Consider the following 17,066-nt stretch of genomic DNA (forward strand, 5'->3'; position numbering starts at 1 on the left):
ATCCGGGACCCACCTGTGGCTCGAGGCGCAGTCACCCGGGTGTGGGGACGACCCGCTTGCCCCGCACCCAGACACACGCCGTTTCCCGGAAACGGCGGGAAGGGCCAAAGGCTAAGGGCACTAACGGGGCCTGAAGAACAGAGGCGGCGCAGGCCGGCGGACAGTTCCGCCAGGAGCCCGGAGGGCCAGCACCCCGGGCCTGCGCACTCGAGAGGCATCCCGGCGGTCACACCCCGGGCTCGGGCTGCGGCGCGCGGTCCACGCGTCTTTTCACCCCCACGGCTCGGCCAACACGGAGGGTTTGCTCTCAGGTCTTTAGGGCTACTGCCTACGGCTTGGGGTCCGCCAAAGGCGGCTCGGACCAGGGGACGAACCTGAACCTGAACCTCTAGCCCTCGTCCCCGCCCCGGCCCCTCCTCCTGGACACCGGTGCCCCTCCCCCCGCCCCCGCACACTGACCTTCCCTCCTAAACCTCAGGCCCGTCGCCCCGGCCACTTCCGCCGCCCGGCTTATCTCGCGAGACCTGCGAGATCTCGCGATGCTGGCCCGTGGGCGGGGCGGGCCCTGACTGGCGCGGCCGGGGGGCGGCTCCGCGGGGCTGGCGGCCGGAGCGACCTGTCGTCACGCAAGAGCCATGGCCGCCCTGCGCGCCGCCCTGCAGCCTAGCGTCCGCGCCCTGCTGTGCACTTGGCCTGGCTGCCCCGCGCCGCGCTCCTTCGCCTCGAGTGAGTGGCGGGGCCGAGGGGGGCGGGCCTGCGGTGGGGGTCCTCCGGGCCCTCATCCCAGGGCCGGACCCCTCCCAGCACCTGCTGCCTGAGCTCGCAGAGTCCTGGGGTCACTGGCGTCTCAACTCCGAGGACTCGGGACGGAGTGCCAAGACCTCTGGCCATTTCAGCGTTCGGTGTGAAAGTCCTCAGACTTAAGAGAACGTGCGGTTAGCGCCTCTGCAATTGGAAAGGGTCGCACGTGCCGTCCTGCAGTGCCTCCTTCCCAGGCCTCCCCATGTCCATTGCTTCGCCCCGGGTGTGTCCTTCAGGTTCTGCCCTCTGCCCCACCCCAGCCCGCCGGGCGCCCCTCCTCCTCTCTCCTGAGCGCACTCGCCACCCCCGCAGCCCGCATTTAGCAGGAACTCTTGGCCATGTCGATGTCGCTGGGAAAGAATCTCTGTGGCCTCTGCCATCACCTGTGTGTCCACTTGACCCAGCTACCAAGTCGTGTGGGTTTTACCTGAGTTCTCTTTGACCATCCGCTTCTACATCCTGGCCCGTACCCAGCCATCATTCCTGGTCTTGTATGTGACAGGCATGCTGCCTTTCCACGTGTGATTTCAGTCATGTCCCCACAAGCACGTGGGATAGGCACCGTGATCTCTGATTCCCCATCAAGGAAGCCACCGCCTTGGCTAACCTTCTCCAGATCATTGCTGGCCCAGCTCTGAGCCGGTTGCCCCTGCTCAGGCACTGGCAGTTGCCCTTTGCCTATGTGCCTCCCACCAGGCTGTCCACCCAGCAGGGCTGGAGCTCTCTTCTGTTTGCAGCTTAACTGCCCTCACCTAGTTGGCATTTGTTTAAAGAAGGCGTTTCCTCATTCCTTGTTCCTACAGGATCCCAGGCTGTCTCTAGTATGCATCCTGGGAAGCGGTGACCAAGGCATTCAGGAGAAGGAAGGCTGCTCTTCATTGCTGTTTTTTTTTTTTAACTTAAGGAAGTGTTCCAACATCCATGAAAGCAGAGAGCACTGTAAAAGCCACCCATGCAGCCGCAAGCTGCATGATGCAGCCACCAGGGACTGAACAGGGGCCCTCAGGGGTCCTGTCAGGGTCACTGTCCACTGACGGGTACATCCCCCCAGTTTGGTGCCTCCGTGAGTGGATCCCCTTTTCCCCTCTCCCCCCAGGCACAGGCTCTGAATACATCATCACAGCCAAGAAGGGGAAGAACAGCAACGTGGGGTTGGTCCAGCTGACCCGCCCCAAGGCACTCAACGCGCTCTGCGATGGCCTGATCATGGAGCTCAACCAGGCGCTGCAGGCCTTCGAGGAGGACCCGGCTGTGGGGGCCATCGTCCTCACGGGCGGGGAGAAGGCGTTTGCAGGTGAGGCGGGCAGTGTGGTGGCAGGCTGCCCAGGTGTGCGGTCGCACCCATGGCATGAGGCAGGCAGCCTTACACCTCCGTGAATGCATCAGGAAGGTTCTGCGACTTGGGGGTTTACTTACGTAAAGTGGACCAAACCCCAGGCTGCTTGGAGGGGCCCCTCTGAAGTTTAACGTTGAGTGTGCCCCGCCAGCAAAACCACTCTGTTCAGGGGCAGTCACGTCTCGGGTGCAAGTGAATAGTGAGTGAGCCCCGCCTCTTCTGAGTCCCCCTCCGCCCTGTTTCCTGTCCACATCCCTCTGCATCACCTCCATCAGCTCGTATCACAGCGTATTGCACTGTACCCCCCGCCCAGCTGTGTGTCCACGTGGCCATCCCCTGCAACCCTTGGTGCCTGCTGGCGGGGCACACTCAGTAGCTACCTGTTGGTGTGGGGTCTCTGCTCTGGTAACCGGGGCCTCATTTCCACCACAGCTGGAGCCGACATCAAGGAAATGCAGAATCTAACGTTCCAGGATTGCTACTCCAGCAAGTTCTTGAGCCACTGGGACCGACTCTCTCGGGTCAAGAAGCCGGTCATAGCTGCTGTCAATGGTTACGCCGTGAGTGCCCGCCCATGCCACCTCCTTGCACTTAGAACACCTGAAGGAATTGTACTTGTGTGTGTGCAGTAGAACTGATTTTTATTTGGGGGAGACCTGAGTCTCATTCCTAGACTCGCAGGCCTTTTCTGACCAGTGATGCTGAAGAGCCAAGAGCTGTAAAGGGAGGAGGTGTTTCAGCATCTGCTGTGTTAGTGGGGATTCAGCTGTTGGGCTTCAGATTCCTTTGTTAGTAAAGTCCCCCCAGTCCTGAGGCTCCCCGAGAGTGCTCTTCCTCCACGGCAAGGTTAAGGGCACACGTGTTGGCTCTCTGTGCAGTTTTGATGGCTTTCCAACCTGCACTGCCCTGTAAACTAACCTCTTTCACCACTGTTGAAAGCTCTGCCTCCCGAGTTTGGTCCATCGGGGTCTCCTATAGGTGCCTGGACAGCTCAGAGGCTCTGGGACTTGCTGTGGCCTGTAGAGAAGCCAGGAGGATGTTTGAACTCACGATTCTTTAGTAAAGCTCCCTTGGGGTCAGCGGGTCAGCGGGCAGAGGTTATAGCCGTCGGTTCTCCCCATCCTGGCTGCCTTCGAGCCCCCACGGCAGAGAGTGGAGTGGCCACGAGAGATACTGTAGGACCTGCAAAGCCACAGCATTTGCTGTCTGGCCCTTTACAGAAAGTTTGCTGGCATCAACTGTATAGGTAATTTGTGGGAACAGTTAACTAACTTTGCATCTCTGTGTTAATCTTTGCTGTACCCTAGACTGTGTTTCACTTTAATAGAAAATTCAAATAAGCAGAGTGATTTTTGACTGGGTTCCTCCGTGGTACCTCGTGCTGTTTTGCAGCTTGGTGGTGGCTGTGAACTTGCTATGATGTGTGACATCATTTATGCTGGAGAGAAAGCCCAGTTTGGGCAGCCAGAGATCCTAATAGGAACCATCCCAGGTAAAGACTGATGGTAGCTTTGGTATCGGTTCTTCAAGTCATCGTCCACAATCTGCCCGCGTCTTGGGGGCATTTGGGCTGTTCCAGTGTCAGACAAAAGCACGTGGGGCTGTCGTGTGAGCCTGGACAGCGGCTGCCTGTCTGCACGCTAAGGTCACGTGGGCACAGCAGCGCTGAGAGTGGCTTGGGGGCCTCGGAGCTGTGCCGGCTCCTCTGGAGTGGCTGGGTCCCTTGTCCGACACGAATAGGAAAGGCTGGCCACACGGTGGATTCTAACTGCAGAGAGTCTTGCTTATGAGCCACATCTGCGCTGGGTCTTTATTGGTCAGCAGCTCAGAGAAGAGAACACGCTGACCACGGGCCAACACTGAGAGCTCACGTTTCGGTGGCCAGAACGAGTCCCGTAGCCTCACCCAGGTTCAGAGCAGGGAATCAGATCCCCCGTGGGCAGGGCGACAGGAACAGTGGGCCAACAGTGACACCTCTGCCCCTCGGTCCACCTGACGAGGACTTCGGGCTGTGTCCCCATGGGGTCTCTGCCTTGGGTGTAGAGCCTGGAGCCCAGGGCCTCTCCCGAGCCAGCTGGGCTGGGCAGGGAGCAGCCATGGGGTCAGAGAGGGTGTCTGGGGTCAGCTGAGGGTGATCACCAGGGTCTTCCCATCCCAGTGCCTGAGGTCTCCACTGCATTGAGGCAGTGTCCAAGTCTGCTGGACAGTGGGTACCCCCCTCAGGTGGTTCCTTGGCTCGGTCTGGCAGCCCTGGGGTTCACCACGGGCGGATGACCAGGCAGACCACTCTCTTTCCAGCTAGAGGCCGTGGAGTGAGCAGGAGGGGGCGGGGAGTGGGGCCGGGGAGGCGGGAGCCCGGACGAGAGGAGCGTCGTCCCACACCTGGAGCAGAGCAAGCCGTGCTCGAAGGCCACCCCCCAGCTGCCCTCTGGGTTGGGTTGGGTCAGGGTCTGGGGCCCTGGGCTGTGAGCTCCTTGTGTCTGTCCGTAGTCTGACTTCTGCACGAGAGGTACTGGTGCAGGGGACTCAGGGCACCAGGTGGGGGGGCCCAAGTGTGGAAAGGAGCCTCCCCCGGCTTCCCCGCCTGCTGGACGCCTGGGTTCTGCCCACCCACCCCACCCAAGGGGCCCATCTTCAGCCCTGGGGCACTTGGGGACAGCACGTCTGTGCATCCTGGCTGCAGAGCCATCCGTGCCCAGCAGCCCTCTGCCCTGCAGGTGCAGGGGGCACCCAGAGACTGACCCGTGCCGTCGGAAAGTCACTGGCCATGGAGATGGTCCTCACTGGTGACCGGATCTCGGCCCAGGATGCCAAGCAAGCAGGTACGGGCCACAGCCTCCCGTGGAGCTGCCCCCTCAGGAAGCTGGGGGGAGGGGGGAGGGCTGCGTCCAGGGCCTCCCACCGGTGATCAGCACAGAGCTTTCCTCTGTCCTGGGAGCCCAGGAGACTCACTGCCTTTGTTTTTTTATTTGAAATACCACATGCTCAAAGGAGTGACTGAGACACGCATGCAGGCTAAAGAGCAATAGTGAAACTGCCCTGCTCCCCAGAGCCAAGGTCAGCAGCAGGGCCTCCGAGACCCTCCGCAGGCATGCCCTCTCCTGGACCCTCAGTGACCGCAGCAGCCAAGGGTGGCGGCCCTACCAGGGGACACCGTGGACCCTTTCCTGTGTCCTCGCTGCCTTGTCGGCACCCAGAGGCCTGTGCTGTGGCTTAGAGAATGAGAACCAGCTGCTGCCCCGTGTTGTTTACCTTTTTGTGTTTTAGGTCTTGTAAGCAAAGTTTTTCCCGTTGAGAGCCTGGTTGAAGAAGCCATCAAGTGTGCGGAGAAAATTGCCAGCAGCTCTAAAGTTGTGGCAGCGATGGCCAAAGAGTCGGTGAACGCAGGTGGGCAGGAGAGCGGGGGAGGCCGCGCAGTAGCTGCAGGCGATTTGGGGTCAGAATTGCGCATCTTGCCCGGTCCGGACAAAATTGTTAGGGTTCTTGGTATTTCGATTTGGGCTCTTCGCAGAGTTCTGGTTTCTAGGTGCTCGCTCACAAATTCTGTTGAAATGGCCTGAGCTCCCCTTGGAAGCAGGACCCGAGAACAGGGCCAGCCTGGGGGACAGGCGGCAGGGGGCTGGCGCTGGCATGCGGGGGAAGCCCGCGAAGGGTCACCTGGGGAACCTGGGAGGAAGAGGCTCCTCTCGGCCAGCAGCTCCGCCCATCTGTTGGGGTCGAGCTGGGGGCAGAGAGCATGCTCCCGGCTGTCGCTGTGGACTGGGCGTCCTCTCTCTGCCGGCGGGGCGGCTCTGACCGCCCCTCCTCAGAATCGCTAGAGTGTTAACATGGCGATTTGTTCTCAGCGTTGGAGTGAGGCTGTCCCCTTGCTCCGTGTCGCCTGTCAAGAGGACGGTGAGCTGGGACAGCCGTGTGTGCCCGCGGCGAGCCGCTCTGCCCCCCGTCTCTGCTCACTGGCCTCCTGGGCCCCCGGCCTCGGCCAAAGCGTTCACACAGGCACGAGCGTGTGGAGCGTGCAGCAGGGGAGGGGACGTGCCGCAAGGCCCAAGGCACCTGTCACCTTGGCTGGGCGCTAGCCGTGGGGACCCAGCTACAGGTGCCGCCAAGGAAACACTTCCGCGAGCCTCACACCTGCATCACCTCCACTGCAAAGATGGCCCGGGACTCACTCTGTTCTGCACAGAGTTCTGTTTTCTGGGTGTTGTCCTTAATTATTTGTCGTGGTTTTTGAGTTCAGTGTCGTGGGCTTCCTCAGCCCTCTCGTGACTGGACAGAGTTTGCCGTCCTCCCACCTCTCATCCAGGTCCCCGTGCAGGACACTGGGAGGCCGGGAGCAGTATTCACTGGGCATCTCGGCTGGGGTGGTGCATTTGAGCAGGGATACTGTACTTTAAACGTCGTCGGTGAAGTCAAAGTCCACATCAGTCCCCGAGGGTGTGTCCTGCCTCCACAAAAAAGTTCTGCGTTCCCACATCTGGCATCTCAGCTCCTAACTTCAGGGTTTTCTTTTTCAGCTTTTGAAATGACATTAACAGAGGGCATTAAGTTGGAGAAGAAACTCTTCTATTCAACTTTTGCTACCGTAAGTAAGCCTCATTCACGTGGAGAATCACAAACGGTCCAGCCATAGACATTCCTGGCATTTCCTTACAGGTTTTATCACTAAATACCATTTCTCTTTGGTCAGAACTCTTAGCTTCCCCTGTAACTGGATCACATGTGTTCTATCACTGAGCATTGATTTTTTTTCAAATAAGTACAGTGTGTAGAAGTTCAAAAGTACAGAAATTTACACAGGGTTATTTCCTATTACAAAAGGTCTTACAAATTGGACCCTTAAACAGCAACTCCTGTATTTAAAATGCAATCCATTTACTCATAATTTTCCTAGATTGTTCCAGTTACCTGGAATGGGACTCGAATGTATTATACTATTGTAATCAGGAGCCTTGGAGCATTATTTTCTAGGATATCTGCCAGTAACTCAAAGGAAATCATTCTCTTAATAGTCATTAAAACTGATCTTTTATTATCAGAAAGTCATATCTAGGTGTTTTATAAAAGATTAAAAATGGCTTTAGCTCTTGAGGAAGTACAGGTGCGTGTGTGCACACGTGTGTGATTGCATTCGTGTGTGCATATGTGCACACAGAGGAAGGTATGCAGAGGTAGAGCTTGGATTCTCGTGTCCTGCTTCCTGACCCTCAGGACACCACCTGACCTAGAGCACGGCTAAATCCAGGTCATGATTTGGTGAATGACGCATGTACATGCATCTGAGGTTCTCTGTAGATGGGAGTTTATTCGACTCATAGGTTAGTCGTTCCTGAATGACCGTCACAAAGGCGGGGCAGGGGTGTTTAATGGAAAAATACCCATTCCCAAGCCGCCCCTGGGAATTGGGATCATTCACAGTTTTCGAGGTGATCCCGCTGCAGAACCCGGTGAGTGGACGGCCAAGGGCAGGGAGCAGCCCTGACACAGGCAGAGCCTCGCGCCTGGACCCCACGCAGAGTGACCATCCACCTCTGCCTTTCCCCTTCTCTCACCAGGAAGACCGGAAAGAAGGGATGTCCGCGTTTGTGGAGAAGAGAAAGGCCAGCTTCAAAGACCAGTAGGAGCTGGCTGCCTGTGCCTCAGCACCTAGAGTTAAAGAGGAAAAACACAGCCTGTCAGCTTCAGAAGCAAATAAATCCTACTCTTTCAAACGTAGTGTCAGTGACACACAGCTTCTCTGCAACTGTGAGGGGCCCTGGGGGGCTGTGTGGGCTCTCGCCCCCCTGAGCAGCAGGGGGCCTTCACCCGGCTCTCGGGAGGACCCCCAGCTTGGTCGCGGTGTCGTTTGCAGCCGGTGGACGTGGCTGCTCAGAGGGATGGCCTCGCTGCTGGGCCTTTAAAGAGACGTGCTCTTGACTAAATGACAAACTTCAGGTCACATTATGCCTTTCTTTTAGTTATTGCTAGATTTGAACTGTCACTTTTTAAAACTTGTTTGTCATTCTCAGTAACGACATTCAAACAGAACAAAGCTCAAAGTAAGGCACCCACATCCCACTCCGAGGGTAACGACTGTTCACGCGTTCATGCCTTTCAAGGTGTCTTTCTGTGCCCACATGCGAGAACACATGCTCCGGTGTGAAATTCCGTTTTCTTTGTACAGAAATGGTTCTCCACGTACACGTTTCTGCAAGGTGCACTGATCACCTTCTGCTTCTAGCACACAAATGCACCCTATCCTTCTGTTTGACTAGCATTTGTTTTCATTTTCCCCATTTTTAAATGTACGTTTTCACAGCATTCAGTGTATTCACAGTGTTCTTCATCTCCAGACTGTTTCATCACCCCAGACAGAAACCTCACCCCTTCAACACTAACTCCCTACTCCAGCCCCGGGGACCTCTGTTCCACTTTCTTTCTGTCACTGGATTTAATATAATATTTCCAAGGTCCGTCAGGTTGTAGCACTAACAGTTTCATTTCGTTTCATGGCTGAATACTATTCCTACTAGCATTCTTTTCAGTGGCCCCGAAATATTTCATGACGTGTGTATGTTGTGATCTGCTTATCCGTATGGTGTTGGATGTTTAGACCGTGTCCAGGTTCTTGTTTCAGAGCCGCCGTGGCGACGGTGCAGCGAACATTCCCTGCACAAATCCTTGCATTTCAGCTCGAGTGCATCTGGAAGGGAAGGGTGGCACTGTGGGGCTGGGCTGCCGGGGGCCGAGGCTCCCAGATTGGTGTGAGGACTGCTTGTGTCGGAATCCCTGGGGCATCGGTTTAAAATGCGTGCTCACAGACCTGGCGCAGGATTAGTGCCCTTTGCTGTGGGAGGACGTAGAGTTTACACACCAGGGTTCCTCTGGTGGCCTTATCCCCGGGAGGACCAGCTGCGTCCCCTGGGTCACTGTGCAGTCAGGCACCTTGCAGGACCCTGGGTGAATGAGTGACCGAGGTACCGGGAAACACCTCTGCCCCGACCAGACGTCTGCTGTTTAATCCTCAGGTCACAGCCCGGCTCGGAACTCTAAACCCTCCATTTTACACCAGATTCTCGAGCAGGTGTCCAGGGGGAGAGTCGTATGAGTCCTGGAGCACGGGATGAAGGCCCTTGTCCTCCTGCTGCCTGGGAGGGCTTCACGGGTGAAGACGGCAGTCGCTGGCCTGGGTCAGGGCCCCCCAGCCTCAGAATGTCCTCAGACCCTCCAAGGTGAGGCCAGAACAGCTGCACCTCTGGGAGCGAACGCCGGCACCGTGAGGATCCCCCTGGATCTTGGTGCGGTGCCCACGACAACGCAGCTGCAGGTGAACAGATGGCCAGGTGAGGGGTGAGCTCTGCTGGCTTCGTTGTGCCCCCACCCCCACCCCATCCATCTTGCTCTGCAGAGAGAGCCTCAGCTGTCGGCATGATGGGTGCCGCTTAGAACCCAGGGCAGAGCTCTGCCTAAGCAAGTGCTGCGCGGTGAGACATGCGCCTGCCTGTCCTGGGAATCGGGCCTCAGAGCCCTCCTCCGGGAGCAGCCACCCAGTGAAGACCTGAGCACCTGGTACAGGCGTTTCCTCCACCTTGTCCAGCTGCCAGTCATGGGCAAGTAGCCTGTTGACCAGCCTGCCCAGCGGAGGTTTCTGAATGTGGGATTGCAGTCATGGCCTTGGGCAGGGCTGGGCCCAAAGTGTGTACCCTCCCCCCACCCAGGACCCATGCTGAACACCCAAGAGAGACCCACCTGGAACTGAGGAAGAGCTGAGATGGCCGGTGGAGCCCTGGCCGCCCAGCACCTTCGATGACTCGCCCTTGTGCTCTGGTCATATTTGCGCAGCTGGGGGGCCCAAAAAGAATTGCTCTGCTGACCGTCTGCCTGGGGAGATTAGCTCTGCAGTCTCCACCCAGGCCCTGTCATTCTGCAGTGTGTGCCATGGTCGGGAGTTTGAGAAGGGCGCAGTGGTTCTATTATGGCACAAGACCCTCCCCAGACAGCAGACACTGAGTTCTGATGGAGTCACCCTTGAACGGTGGGCAAGGGAGTAGGTACAAGGGGACCATGAGATCAGGCTCTCCCCTGGGGTCAGGAAGGCTGGGCCCAGCCGGGTGGTCTTCATGGCAGTAGAGGTGGGAACCCCATTTATTAAAGCTGTGTAACCGGGGTTTGCACTAGTGACATACCGTCTAGAATGAACAAGCAGAGGTATGTGCAGGAGGAAACTTTAGAGTTGAAAAAGTCCATGCATTAGTTTAATCTTTCACACGCGTTGGGCGGTGACCTTCATAACCGATTCCGAACAACAGAGCTCCGAGTGCTGGGGGGCCAGTTGTGAGGGGCCCATCCGAGACTCGCGGGTACCCTGTCTCAGCGGCTCAGCCGGAAGCCGAGAAAGGGCTCGACGTGGAACCCGCACATGAGAGTGTGTGTGTCTCAAAGGTCTGCACCCACAGGATCATTTGGGATCCAGCACGTGGCAGGGACGGGTCCCCAGGCCCAGGGAACAGGATCTCTTCAGGCTGCGTGGTGGCCCCGGGCTTGGGGAGACTGGGGACCGTCCAGTGGTGTGACTGCGTGCTTTGCTGTGGGTGGCGGGGTTGAAGGCAAACCCCAGCGGGACTTCAAGGACCACAAGCCCCAGAGAGCCTTCCACTCCCTCTTGAGTTAATTGACCTCCAGTGCCATATTGTTTGGGGGTTTTGATTTGTTTCTGAAGCTGAGACCTTTCATTCTCATCTATCCGTATAAAATTGGCTTTTCCCTCTTATATTCCTACTAAAAAGATAAGCTTCACGGAATGTTAACTTCAAGTCTCTCCACTCAGGGTTTGGAGTAGAAACTGCTCACACTGGGTGGAATTGGCCACTGTGGGCGGCCTGAGTGTGGACCCTGCTGACCACCTCCCTGGGCAGCTTCCTTGACTAGCGAGGCTCCCCAGGGCTGGGCAGTTGACGTGGGTTGTCTGTTGATTTCAGGTTCTCTGCCATCTTTCACGTACAGAACTTCCGCAGGAGCTGCCAGGCCTCCGGGCGTGTCACCGCAGGGCTGAGGGTCCATTTGGGAATGAGGTGGAAGGGGGCAGGCTCCGAGGGGAGAGAGCCTGGCCTGTCCCGGCTCTGGGTTGGGCTGTTTCCTGCGGCACAGGCAGCAGTAAGTACTCGGGTGGCCGGCAGGCAAACCGGGCAGCCCTGTAAGGAGGGCCAGAGCCTGGAGGGCTGAGAGCCAGCTGGCCTGAGTGAGAGCCCATTTGCAGGCTGGGCAGTGAAGTTAGGTTTGGGGTTCTTAAGCGGGGGTATGATCCAGCTGGTGCAGGCACAGGCATCTGCACTGGGGTCTGCACTCAAGCCTGCATGTGTGGAGCGGGGTAGAGAGAGAGCAGGCACAGGGTTGAAGGCCAAGGGCAGTGTCAGCAGGGCTTTTGGTGACCTCTCAGCAGGGCACAGGAGTCACCTGCATTAGTCAGCTACTGCCGCATAATAAATTATCCCTAAACTCAGTGGCTTACAGGAGCAATTATCAGTTCTCCTTTCTCAGTTGTATGAGTCAGGAATCCAGACAGGCCACCATGGGTCAGCTTGTCTCTGCTCCACAAAGTCTGGGGCCTCAGCTGGAGCCCCTCCTGAGCAATCGCTCCCTGGCCTGGTGGTTGATGCGGCATCACTGGGCTGAGCTGGGGCTATGGGCCGAATGCCCACAGGAGGGCTCACCACGTTCATTCCCTCGGCTTCCTGCCAGTACTGTGTCTGCCTTCCCAGTGGCAGAAGTTCACAAAAAACAGAAGTAAGACTAACAAATTACCTAGGTAGAGATTAGTAAAAGTGTATTGTGCACACACCAGAAAGACAGTTTGCAAACCAGGAGTACTCAAACCAAAACATGGGATGAGGCTCAGAGGATGTTGTTACAAAGCAGCGTATGTAGTGTGAGGGCAGTGATTCTTTATAGTGATTGGTTACAAGATTCGAATTTTCTTAAATGAAAGAGAGTTGGCTAGTGGTTACCTCATGCCAATTGGGGGAACTGTTTAAGTTTTGCTTATGATTTTCAGAGGCATAAACAAGAACTGTCCCAGGTCAAGTTGACCTTTCTTGTCCTGCAAAATAAACTAAATTAAATTCTGCTTGTCTAACTGGTTTTGTCTCCTCGGGAGAAAATCGGTTGCATTTGATTATAACACCAGGGCAAGTGTTCTGAAGAGAGAATCAGGAGGAAGCCATACTGCCATGTTGTTTTGTTTTGTTTTGTTTTTGGCTGTGTTGGGTCTTCGTTGCTGTGCGTGGGCTTTCTCTAGTTGCGATGAGCGGGGGGTACTCTTCATTGCGGTGCCTGGGCTTCTCATTGCAGCGGCTTCTCTTGTTGCGGAGCACGGGCTCTAGGCGTGTGGGCTTCAGTAGTTGTGGCGCACGGGCTTAGTTGCTCCACGGCATGTGGGATCTTCCTGGACCAGGGCTCGAACCCGTGTCCCCTGCATTAGCAGGCGGATTCTTAACCACTGTGCCACCAGGGAAATCCCACCGTACTGCCTTTTATGACCTGCCCCCAGAAGCCAGGCAGCAGCATGTGCAGCATTCTATTGGAGGCAGTTACAAAGGTCCACCTGGTTCAAGAAAGGGGACAAACCTGCCTCAGGGGAGGCGCATCACTCACTCTAGCGTGTCAGACACAACATGGCGGCGGTGCTGCCATTTTAGGAAAACAATCATACCTGTCGACTGAAATAAATGCACAACCTAAAAATTGAGAATTATGCTTTATTCGGTGGACTTGCTGAGGACTTAAGCCCAGGATACAGCCTCTCAGCTCTCAGGGACTGTTCCAAAGAGGTAAGGGAGTGTAAGCAGATAGGGCAGGGGGTCCCCGGAGAAAGAGAACCAGGAATGGCTTTCTGAACATACGAGAACCCGTTTTGGCCTGTGCCATTTTGTGATCTAAGCCTGGCCCCGGTGCTTTGCCCTTGAACAGGTCTCAGTAATCAGTGATGTTAAACGAACAGAGGAACACAGGGACAGAGAAAAAACAGTGATAAAGCAGAGTCCTAGGTCCTCCTCAAGGGGTAAACGTAATAATATACCTTGAGTTGTGCAGGAACTAAGGTCCCTACCCAGGTGGAGGGTGCAATGGTGATGCTGACCGTCCTGACTTAAATCAAGAAACACGTGACTCTGTCAACCTGACTTTTGCCCCAACTTTATGCTAAATTCTCTGCTCAAGCCCCTTCCTGAATATGCATGTGCCCTTAGCTTAAAACGTCCCCAGTTTTGCTGGGGGGGGGGGGGCCTTTGGGAAGGCCCCTGTGCTCTCCTTATTTGCTGTGATAAATTCTTCCTTCTCCTCACCTTTGCTGGCTTGGCCGTCTTTCGGCTCGACACCCACCGAGAGGTGAACCCAGTTTTCAAGTAACAGGAGGAGCCAGTATGTACAGGAGTTTTTGCAAACAAAACAAAACAAAAAACCAGGTAGTCCGAACAGCAAAATATTACTGCTAATTAAAGAAAACCAGACATCTCAAGTTAATGAATTTAGTGCTTTCCTATGTATGGGAAGATGCAAGATGTATGGGCTCCTTGAAATCATTCCTTTCATATGCACCTCAGCTGGCCAGCTGAAGGTGATCTCTCCCCGCCCCCAAAATTAAGACACCTAGTGTTGGGGGGCGTGGGGGCGGGGATGGGGCGGGTCCTGTGGAGCCCAGGTCCCTGGGTCCCCTACGGGGAGTCAGAGCGCTGCTTCCCTGGGCAGGGGTGCGGCACCCTAGCCAGGTACCTGAGGGGTCTCAGCAGGCTGACGCCTGGAAGACAGCGTAGGGGTGCTCTCAGCACAGCCGCTGGGCCCAGAGGTCGCACCCACTTGCCCTCAGGGTCCTTCCAGTGTGAACAGTGTTGGGTGAAGGAGTAAGTCCTCCCTGTGCCGCCACCCAGCCCTCCCCACCCCAGGGCACCACGAACCCTGCGGGCTGGAGGGAGTGGGGGACGAGTCCCCAAGACCTGGGGGCTGAATGGGGCCTGGAGAGGAGGCCTTCACGCAAGGAGGGCACTGGGGAGCTCCAACACAAACACACGTGGGTGCCCGGGTCCTGGACCTGGCCGGGAAAGCGAGGCCTCGACAGACTGCGCCTGCGGGGCTGGTCTGGGGTCGACCCCGCCCCTAGGCGGCCCACGCAACCCCAAGTCCTCCGCACTCCGGGGGACCCTCCCTTCAGGCCACGCCCATCTCCCGCCGGGCCCCGCCCCTACATGCCACCCGCCCCCTCTGGCCCCTCTCCCCTCCAGGATCCGCCCCACACGCGGCCCCGCCCTCCCCGGCCCCGTCCCTCGTGGCCGCCCCGCCCTCTCTGGCCCAGCCAGCAGGGTGGTGCTGAAGGGCGTCCCCGCGCTTCAGTCCCCCGAGCCGCTTTACGCGCTGGCGCGGATGCGGCACGGAGATGAGATCGGTGAGCGCCGCGGGCGCAGAGCTTCTGGGGGATCCACCCGCCGGGGACAGAAGTCGGGCGGGGCCCCTGGTCCTGGGTGGGGGCACTGTTCTGGCCTCCCTCGAGCCCTCAAGGAAACTGAGGCCTGACTGGGCGGTCACGAGGCCGATGGCCCTTGGTCCGAGAGGGGCTGTGTCCGGCAGATCCGGTTCCTTCCCCAGCCCGGGTGTGCGGGGTCCCGGGCGGCCAAGCCCACGCCCCGCCTCAGGCCCTGTGTGCAGCTCCTACTCCAGCCCCTCCCCACACGGCCCCCAGGGGGCCACCACCGCCTCGCCTGGGCTGTCCCCTGACGTTTGCAGCGGTTTCTCTTTTCCTGAGGCCGTGGGCCTGGACCGGGCTGCGTGGCCGGACGCTGGGCGGGACTCCGGGCAGCGTTCGGGCGACGCCTGCAGTTCCTCCGACGCCTGGTGGTCCCTCTCCCCTCCTCTCTCGGAAGGGAAGGGAGAGGCAGTGGGCGTGTCCTAACGCGTCTGACCTGCGACCCTGGGTCTGCGGCCAAGCCCGCGGGGGAGGGTGCGCTGCGCGGACCCACCGCGGGTGTCTAACCGTGCTGGCTGTTCAGTTCTTGAGGATGTGAACTTCCCCACCGCCTGCATCTGCAGGTGTGGACCAGAGGAGATCCCTGCCAACGGTGAGCCCCACCTTCTGCAGGCCGGGGTGGGGAGGGTGGGCTGTCATCCGGCCTCTGGGCTGCCCAGGTGCTGCAGCTCTGCTCCTACCCCCACCAATTCCTCAATAACCCACCAGTGACCCAGGAAATCTCAGTGCCAGGACCCTCAAGATTCTCCCTGCAGCCCCCAGCCCCCAGAATTGAGCCTGGGCCTCCTGCCCCATCTCACACACCACTTGGTGTCTTCTTACAAACGGGGAAGCTAAGGCCTGGCACCATCCTGGCTGAGCAGCGGTTCCTGGCCCAGGTCAGGTGTTCAGCCTTTACTCTGCTCTAGAATCCCACCGCTCGTAACCGGGCCCCAAAGGTTCCAGGTGTCCGCACACTCCATCTCTTAAGACCCTCTCATCCCCCCAGGGGCCAGTGGGAGGCGAGGCTGGGAGGGCCCTGGAGCCAGGTCCAGGAGGTAACAGTAAGAGAGGGGTTAGCAGCCCTGAGGGTAACGGGGGGCATGGGCTGGGCTTGGGCTGTGCCTGGATGCCTCCACCCCCAGCAATGTTGTGAGGCAGGAACACGACTCTCCCTGCAGAGTTCAGGCCACTAAAGGCACAGAGATGTGAAATGTGGGGTAAACGCAGCCCCCTGGGCAGGGCGCTCCTGACCTGGTGGCCCTGGCTTCCCCCGCTGCTCAGGGAGCCGAGCCCGCTGTGCCTCGGTTTACACCTTGGGCCAGGCAACCTGAGGTGCTCCCCTCCCTTTCCGCGGGGTGGGCCACGGAAAGGCCCAAATGGTGGAAGAGAAGGAAGGCATAAGTGAATCCCGGTGCAACCCCCAGAAGTGACACACACACCCCGGCAAACGAGCAGTCAGCATTCAGCGTCCAATGTGCAGACAAGTCTAACCTTGTTGAAACGAGGGAAAACGGCAGAAGGAAATGCACTCCGACAGTAGCAGGGTTTCCTTTACGTAGTAAGATTACAGCCGGTTCTTTTTCTTCGTGGGCTTCTGTATTTCCTGGTTTTGTACAATGAGCACACATTAGCTTAACAATCAGAAACCAACTTTCGGGAGAGCAGGGGCCCTTGGAGCCAAGTGGGGCAGGTCTGGGGGCGGCCTGGGGCCAGAGGGGCCTTCTTCCAGACCCCACTGTCCTCGTCACAAGGAGGTCATCTCCAGGGCCTTCTGGGTTCAAGGAGGTGGCCCAGGTGCCCCTCCTGGTGGACAAGTGTTTGGGGGTCACCACCAGCAGCCCGTGTGGTAGAGTGAAGGGGGATGGGCAGGGCCAAGACAGTGACAGGTGCCGTGGCCAGAGCGGGGAAGACACCAATGTGACCTCAATAAGTGTCACCCCACGGGCAGCAGGTGGCCGGGCGGGAGACGGCGGCGTCTGAGGCCAGCACTCTGCCCTCAGGCCTGGGCATCCCTCAGCGCCTGGAGGCTGTGCTGCAGCTGCTACCACTGGACTGCTACGTGGAGAGGCCGATAAGGCTGCTCTGGGCCTCAGTTTACCCTTTGCCAGAACTCAGTGGGGCCACTTGCCTTGGGTAGGGGGTAGGACCCGTGTCCCCAAAGACCCCTGAGCCTGATCAGAGGAGCCCTGAACTGTCACCCAACAAAGGGTCCTGGAGGCACCCAGGGCAGGAGCAGTGGACCACAGAGCTGACCCCCCTCTGTCTCCAAGCTGTGGTCGTGGAGCTGGTGCCCAGCGACAGGGAGAGGGGCCTGCAGACCCCAGTGTGGACAAGCTACCAATGCATCCTCTCCAGGGCCGGCTGTGCAGTGAGCCTGAGATCCCCACCAGGAAAGGGGTCAGGGATCCTCTGTGCCTCCTTGGAGTCCTGAGAGAAGTGAAAGACAGGCCCCCCCCCCCC

At 58.0% G+C, this 17,066-nt stretch overlaps 2 protein-coding genes across 2 annotated transcripts in view; both read left to right on the forward strand.

Annotated features, from left to right (window-relative positions):
- Positions 1-623: 623 nt before the first annotated feature.
- On the forward strand, positions 624-7,846 carry ECHS1 (enoyl-CoA hydratase, short chain 1). Its single transcript, XM_007451993.1, has 8 exons — positions 624-726; positions 1,898-2,095; positions 2,570-2,697; positions 3,530-3,629; positions 4,855-4,959; positions 5,405-5,524; positions 6,652-6,719; positions 7,690-7,846. Exons 1-8 carry the CDS (start codon positions 636-638, stop codon positions 7,753-7,755), a joined length of 876 nt encoding a protein of 291 aa, XP_007452055.1. The 5' UTR covers positions 624-635; the 3' UTR covers positions 7,756-7,846.
- A 5,937-nt stretch (positions 7,847-13,783) lies between these two features.
- Positions 13,784-17,066, forward strand: part of FUOM (fucose mutarotase) — a 4,660-nt gene continuing 1,377 nt past the window's right edge. The window contains exons 1-5 of the mRNA XM_007452006.1: positions 13,784-13,875; positions 14,386-14,546; positions 15,148-15,216; positions 16,607-16,676; positions 16,875-16,974. Coding sequence (XP_007452068.1) covers positions 13,784-13,875; positions 14,386-14,546; positions 15,148-15,216; positions 16,607-16,676; positions 16,875-16,974 — 492 coding nt within the window. The remainder of the gene's footprint in view (positions 13,876-14,385; positions 14,547-15,147; positions 15,217-16,606; positions 16,677-16,874; positions 16,975-17,066) is intronic.

The sequence above is a fragment of the Lipotes vexillifer genome, unplaced genomic scaffold (assembly GCF_000442215.2).
Source record: "Lipotes vexillifer unplaced genomic scaffold, Lipotes_vexillifer_v1.1 scaffold1117, whole genome shotgun sequence".
In the NCBI taxonomy this organism is placed as follows: Eukaryota; Metazoa; Chordata; class Mammalia; order Artiodactyla; family Lipotidae; genus Lipotes; species Lipotes vexillifer.